A 7,418-nucleotide genomic window follows, 5' to 3' on the forward strand; every position below is an offset into this window, starting at 1 on the left:
GCTTGACGGCTCCTCAGGCTGGCATCGCTCTGCATCGCTCTCTGGATTCAATTCATGGTCTTTGAGCCCCTACCGGGTGATCGGTAACCTTCCTCCGTTTCGGATTACGGATCACTTCATAAGGGCGGCTTCCGGGACGGTGCACCATCAAGCTACTGAGATTCAGGTGTGCAAGTCGGCGACTTGGTCGTCTCCTGCGCACGTTTTGCAGATTTCCTCCGGCTGCGCTCGTTTCCGTCAGCGGACGCTTCACTCGGTCGCCAGGTCTCGCAGGCGTGCGTGGAGTAGACGACTGCGTCTTTTGCTTCTGTTCCCAGCCCCGGGGACTGCTATGAAACGCCCCAATGAGATGAACCAGAAAAGTGGATTTATTTTTTTTAAGTTCCCGCCATAAATCCTTTTCTCGTCCAGATCGTTGGGAGACGCCGCCACAACACAAGGAATATTTTTTTGTTTTCTTTCTGGTTCCGGTTTAATCCCTTACGTTGTTCTGCTGCTGTTTCGGCCTCTGTACATTCTGGGGGGGGGGGGTTACACAGTAGGAGCGGCCAATACTTTTTTAATATTTAATGTCACGCCTCCTAGTGGCAACAGCATGTACCCGCGGCCTGTGTCCCCCAATGAACTGGACGAGAAATAGAGAAGCACTAAAAAAAAATCCCTTTATTAAAAAAATTCTTTCAGCTTTTTTTTTGCCCTCATCAACGTCTGACCCCTGGGACCCCTCGTTCTTGGCATCGGTGGGGGTCCCAGCAGTCGACCCCCCTCCTATCACACTTTTACGGCCGGTCTCCTTGGTAGACCCCTGTATTGTCTTGGGGAGTCACAGACTTTCCAGTTTTGCGTTTCAGCTTCACTTACGAATGTTTCTGTTTCTTTACAGCTGAACAAACCAACGGACCGATGACCAACGGGGACAACGCGCCAAAACACAGAAGGAAGGTGCTGAGCTCCTCTGAAGACGAAAGCCAAGGAGAAGACGAGGAGAAAGCGGAACAGGATCAAGGAAAGGAGGAAGAAAACGATAAACCGCCCCCCTCGCCCTCAGCCAGCGGCCGCTCCGAATCCAGCAGAAGTTCAAAGAGCGCGTCCGAGTCCGAGAGCAGCTCCGACTCCTCCGCCAAATCCGACCAGGACTATGTGGACGGGGATCACGATTACACCAAAGTGTCACGGACGAAGCTCAAGAGAAAACGTGCCAGCGCTGCCGGTGACAGCAAGTCAAAAGTGAAGGGAAGAGGTCGGGGGAGGGGCAGGGGCCGGGGCCGGCCCAAGAGCTATCGCTTAAGAGGTGCCGACAACAAGAAGGGGAAAGGCCGGGGCAGAGGGAGGGGAACCCCCAAAAACGATTCTCCCCACAGCCCGGCAATAATACACTCCCACTTGTCAGACGAGGACGGCAACGAGGACGGTGAAGATGACGGAGACGAGAGCGACTTTATAGAGCAAGAGAGAAAAAAGCCGCGGATAAATACCCGAAACCAGGGCAGGAGGACGGTCCTGTACAACGACGACGACTCGGACAATGAGCCCGAGGGCCTCCTGCCGACTGACGACCCGCTGAATCTGGGCACCTCCAGATCGGGAAGAGTGAGGAAGATGACGGAGAAGGCCAGGGTCAGCCACCTGATGGGGTGGAACGGCTGACGGCGGGCGGCCGCTCTCACATGGACTCTTTCCTCTGCAGGGATTTTACCGGAAACTAATTCCATGTAGGATTTCTGGTCGGACTGTTTTAATTGGTGCTTTTTTAATGCTGTTGTCAAAGTATTCACGCCCCGTCACATTTTAAGGGCCAGCCTTATACTTGAGGTCTTAAGACTTGACACAAATCCAACACTACAGATTTCGTGTGCGGCGTCCTTCACCACGTGAACTACACGACGGCGGCTTTTATTTTGTACGGACGGCGTCGCCGGCTTCTGTGTGTAATTTAGGGTCCCGCACCTTTTTATAGAGATTTTATACGGTTTGGTGACTTTGTGCTTCAAGTACAGAAATTCCATTTTTTTTGCACAAGACTCCAAAGCGGACGGCAGCTCCGAAATGTTTACAGTTTTTACATTTTCGTTTTTTCCTCCAGAGGGCGGGGGGGGGGGGGCATCACAATATACAAAACTTCCAATGCCAAATGTATTAGCGCCCGTGGATCGCTCCGCGCCCCGTGTTGTGTCTCTGTGGCTCTCTGTGGTACCTGTGCCTTTGTAAATATGATTTCCCCCTCTCAGCGTTGCGGCAGCTCCGTAGCCGGTTTACCTTTTTTTGGTTGGCAGCTTCATTCTACCTCTGCCGCGTCGGTTGTGACTGTGACCGCGGTCCCGGGGGTGCGATCGGTCCCGGGGGTGCGATTCTTACTGAGAGTTTACAGCAGAATTCTAGATTGGGGTATAAAGCCGCTGTAGATGTTTCGGGGGAGGGGGGTTTAATAGGGGCCGCACTTCATCACGGGGATGGGAGGGTCTCTGTTTTGCACGCCGGTGCTGCTCGTCGCGTGGTATTCGTTACTGTTGCATTAAATGGATATTTATTGTATCTTTTTGTTTTCTCGTTTGTAGGACCGCCGAGCCCGGTGCTCCGCTCAATGGCTTCTTAAGGTTCTAGTCACCGCCATTTATACGTCACGCCGGCGGGACCCTTGCACGTTGTCTCGCTATCACGGGAATTTATCATCAACATTATCGAAAGGGGGGTGGTCGCGACATTATTGCATCATAGGGGGGGGGGATATGTGCCGACGCATTAAAATGATCGCTGACTCCTCTGCGGCGGGATGCGTCACCATGGTGACAGATAAGCCCCTCCCAGAGAGCCGCATCGGAGTCCGTTTTGTACCATAGATGTAAGGATAATGGTCGGATGGCGAACACGTGCGGTCGGCTGAGTTTCGTGCACTGCCATGTTCCTCCCTCAGGACGCCCCGATAGGTTTACACTCCAAATGAGTTTTTCGCTTTTTTTATTTTGCGCCATCTTGCGGTTTTTCTCATCAACACTCGGTGCTTAATAAGAGACTTACGTTCTCGAGGGTTTCATTCGTTGGTTGAAATGTTGATTTCCGGTCGTTCCTTTGTTTTCTGGGGGTGGCAGTTTTGGCGTCCGCGCCCGCGGCGCTCCGGTCGGCTTCATCCACCAGGATTCTTGTTTAATGTCTCCTCAAGATGTGAAAAAATCCTGTTCAGTTGAATCATTTTAATCTTTATTGTTTTATCTGCGGAACCCAAAAAAAGTCCCGTGTTAATTGCGCCCCCGACCAAAAACATTTCCTGCTGATCTTTTTATTATTTTCCGACCTCCCCCTTCTTATTTTTAACGCACCGTTTCACTTTTAATCATCATTTTACCGGTTAAATCTAAATCCTTTGCTTTACTGCGATCAATCTTGATCATGTCTTATACTCCAGTCACATCCAGAGCAGCATTTAAAATTGTTACGTCAGGTAATTTTCTCCAGTCCGTGTAGTCACAATTCAGCCTGCCTACTATTCGCTTTCAGGCTACAAGACCTGACATCGGTATCTGTACAGAACATGCACTGCTGCGCTGCATTCTTGGAGATGTCGTCTCTTATCCTGGTACTGCACAGTAGAGTGATCTAGAACTGGCTACATCTTCCAGAATGCAGTGCAGCAAAGATTTAAGCTTTTGCAGATTGCAAGTGGAAACCAGATTAATTATGAAAGCAGCTCTGGCTGTGACTGGAGTAGTAGTAGATTTAGTCTGGTAAAATGACCGTTCCCTTACAGCAAATTGTATATTCCTGTGGATAATCCCATCTTGGATATGAATATTCCTGGCAGTGGATAATCTGGAACCACTGGTGACCTACAAGGGCCGGTATCGTGGTACGGTCTTGGTGCGTTGTAGCGTCTCCGTCTCTTGGGATAGACCACTGTGTGATGTCATAGATCGTGTGGTTATCTGCTGTACAGTAGACTGCCCTCCATGCTGCACTGACGTGTGTGATCTGCTGTACAGTAGACTGCCTCTCCATGCTGCACTGACGTGTGTGATCTGCTGTACAGTAGACTGCCCTCCATGCTGCACATACGTGTGTTATCTGCTGTACAGTAGACTGCCCTCCATGCTGCACATACGTGTGTGATCTGCTGTACAGTAGACTGCCCTCCATGCTGCACATACGTGTGTTATCTGCTGTACAGTAGACTGCCCTCCATGCTGCACATACGTGTGTTATCTGCTGTACAGTAGACTGCCTCTCCATGCTGCACTGACGTGTGTGATCTGCTGTACAGTAGACTGCCTCTCCATGCTGCACTGACGTGTTATCTGCTGTACAGTAGACTGCCCTCCATGCTGCACATACGTGTGTTATCTGCTGTACAGTAGACTGCCTCTCCATGCTGCACATACGTGTGTTATCTGCTGTACAGTAGACTGCCTCTCCATGCTGCACTGACGTGTGTGATCTGCTGTACAGTAGACTGCCCTCCATGCTGCACATACGTGTGTTATCTGCTGTACAGTAGACTGCCCTCCATGCTGCACTGACGTGTGTTATCTGCTGTACAGTAGACTGCCTCTCCATGCTGCACTGACGTGTGTGATCTGCTGTACAGTAGACTGCCCTCCATGCTGCACATACGTGTGTTATCTGCTGTACAGTAGACTGCCTCTCCATGCTGCACATACGTGTGTTATCTGCTGTACAGTAGACTGCCTCTCCATGCTGCACATACGTGTGTGATCTGCTGTACAGTAGACTGCCCTCCATGCTGCACTGACGTGTGTTATCTGCTGTACAGTAGACTGCCCTCCATGCTGCACTGACGTGTGTTATCTGCTGTACAGTAGACTGCCCTCCATGCTGCACTGACGTGTGTTATCTGCTGTACAGTAGACTGCCTCTCCATGCTGCACTGACGTGTGTTATCTGCTGTACAGTAGACTGCCCTCCATGCTGCACTGACGTGTGTTATCTGCTGTACAGTAGACTGCCCTCCATGCTGCACTGACGTGTGTTATCTGCTGTACAGTAGACTGCCTCTCCATGCTGCACATACGTGTTATCTGCTGTACAGTAGACTGCCCTCCATGCTGCACTGACGTGTGTTATCTGCTGTATAGTAGACTGCCCTCCATGCTGCACATACGTGTGTTATCTGCTGTACAGTAGACTGCCTCTCCATGCTGCACATACGTGTTATCTGCTGTACAGTAGACTGCCCTCCATGCTGCACTGACGTGTGTGATCTGCTGTACAGTAGACTGCCCTCCATGCTGCACTGACGTGTGTTATCTGCTGTACAGTAGACTGCCCTCCATGCTGCACATACGTGTGTTATCTGCTGTACAGTAGACTGCCTCTCCATGCTGCACATACGTGTTATCTGCTGTACAGTAGACTGCCCTCCATGCTGCACTGACGTGTGTGATCTGCTGTACAGTAGACTGCCCTCCATGCTGCACATACGTGTGTTATCTGCTGTACAGTAGACTGCCTCTCCATGCTGCACATACGTGTGTTATCTGCTGTACAGTAGACTGCCTCTCCATGCTGCACTGACGTGTGTTATCTGCTGTACAGTAGACTGCCTCTCCATGCTGCACTGACGTGTGTGATCTGCTGTACAGTAGACTGCCCTCCATGCTGCACTGACGTGTTATCTGCTGTACAGTAGACTGCCCTCCATGCTGCAGATTTCTCTCACAAAGGAGGCATGGAAAAATGAGGAAAAGTGCAGGAACAAGAAAATGATGCCCGGAGTGTGGGGGGGAGGGGACTTTTCTTGTGTAATAATCGGAGACAAATAACGGCGTTTCCCATCAGCGTCCCATTTCTTATATTGTTGATTCCGTCCTTTTCTCTCTGTCTCTGAAGTGGCTGCAGGTTTAGGGCCTGTTCACATCTGCGTCATCTGCCTCCATTGCAGATCCGGCAGAAATTACCGGAAACAAAATCGACTGACACCCGGACGAAAAGCCGACGGAACCCATTAAAGTTAGAGTTCCATTAGTCGCCAGTGGTGTCCGTGTTGCAACGGAACAGTTGCGTCCGGCGTTCCCTTGTGCTGCTCCTCTGAGACAGATGTGAACAGGGCCTTAGATTTCCAGCGCGGTTTCATTGTCGGATACGATGAGGCGTCGCCGCGGGTTGTTACCTTGTGATATCTGTCGTGGGTTCTGTTATTTGATACATTTATGAAGTGGAGGATCATGGGTTTTATGTAGAAGGTCATTATAATGGGGGTTATATTTAGGGGGGCTGCTCCGTCTCCTCATTTGTCCACAGTATTTGTGCCCTCGCAGGCTCCCCGTTCCGCTCTGGACACCGGTCTAGTTCACGCGGCGCCATCGCTTGGGTTGGACCTTTTGCGTCGTCTCTTTTTGGGGGGCCGTGTTGTGGGGTCTTTGCTGTACGTCTCGCTGTCTCAGGGTCTTAATAATTCAGGGATTTTTTTTATGGCCGCGTTGGCCGCACCAAATGTTCTATTTATATGCAATGAGCTGTGGTTGTTTTGTATTGTAAAGAACATTGTACATTTGTAAAGTATTTTTTTCTAGATCTTTCCGTTTTTTTTGTTTTGTATTTCGTTTTTTTTTTTCTAAATCTTGTCTGAAATAAGTTTTTACTAGTTGAGATTTTGAGGTGCGAGAGACGAAGGCGGCAAATCTGTCAAATGCCGGAGATGTCGCCAAATTCTTCTCATCCAGGAGGTTTCGGAATTTACTAGAAAGGCATTGAACGACCTGTAATGTTCCGATTCTGTCCCCAGGGTCTAAACACGAGTCCTTATTGGTCGCACAACTTTGGGACCCGGTTCTGTGCGTCTTGTCCTGGACTCTGGGGGGAAGAATCCTAAAAATCCAGAGAAAACAAGAAATAGAATTTTATTTTTTTTATTTAATTTTTGTAATTGAATCTACAAAGTTTGGGTCCCCCTCCCCCATCAGCGGGGCTCGTATCCTCGGTGTAACACAAGCTCCTCGCGACTGGAGTCTCTTCATGAATTTGGCCGTTTTTGGTTGGATTTCCCAGAATTCCTCCATTTTTTACGCTTCTGTTCATTTGTCGTCTATTTATTTGTTTTTTCTTTGTTTTTTTAAATTAAAGATTTCAGTAATGAAACCAAAGTGTGAAGTGTCATCAATTGGGGGTCTCTGGTAATAGGTGGCGCTGTAATCTGCTCCCCGCCGCCGCCATCTGGCTGCTCCCCGTGGAGTGTTGGGGTGCACAGTCTTCTCTTACTTGGATCCGCTTCTACATTGAGATTTCCCTTGTACAATATATCTGCACTTATCGTAAAAAGAAAAAAATCCCAAATATATAGATCTGTAAAATCGACATCGGAGGCCTTTCTCCATCCTTGCGTGACTTGGGTATTCCTGCATGTTTGTTGAGTGGGGGTGGGGGGGGGGGGGGCCTCTTCCTGGTGTGATGTCAGAGCCAATCAGAAGCTC

At 49.6% G+C, this 7,418-nt stretch overlaps 2 protein-coding genes across 3 annotated transcripts in view; both read left to right on the forward strand.

Moving 5' to 3' along the window:
• The window catches only part of BRWD3 (bromodomain and WD repeat domain containing 3), an 82,476-nt gene extending 80,394 nt beyond the window's left edge, over positions 1-2,082 (forward strand). The window contains exon 39 of the mRNA XM_075837297.1: positions 884-2,082. Coding sequence (XP_075693412.1) covers positions 884-1,647 — 764 coding nt within the window. The 3' untranslated portion in view covers positions 1,648-2,082. The remainder of the gene's footprint in view (positions 1-883) is intronic.
• LMO1 (LIM domain only 1) overlaps positions 1-7,418 on the forward strand; it is a 230,695-nt gene that overhangs the window by 134,425 nt on the left and 88,852 nt on the right. The gene's annotated exons all lie outside the window — the stretch shown is intronic.

Source organism: Rhinoderma darwinii, chromosome 9, assembly GCF_050947455.1.
Source record: "Rhinoderma darwinii isolate aRhiDar2 chromosome 9, aRhiDar2.hap1, whole genome shotgun sequence".
NCBI classification, from domain to species: Eukaryota; Metazoa; Chordata; class Amphibia; order Anura; family Rhinodermatidae; genus Rhinoderma; species Rhinoderma darwinii.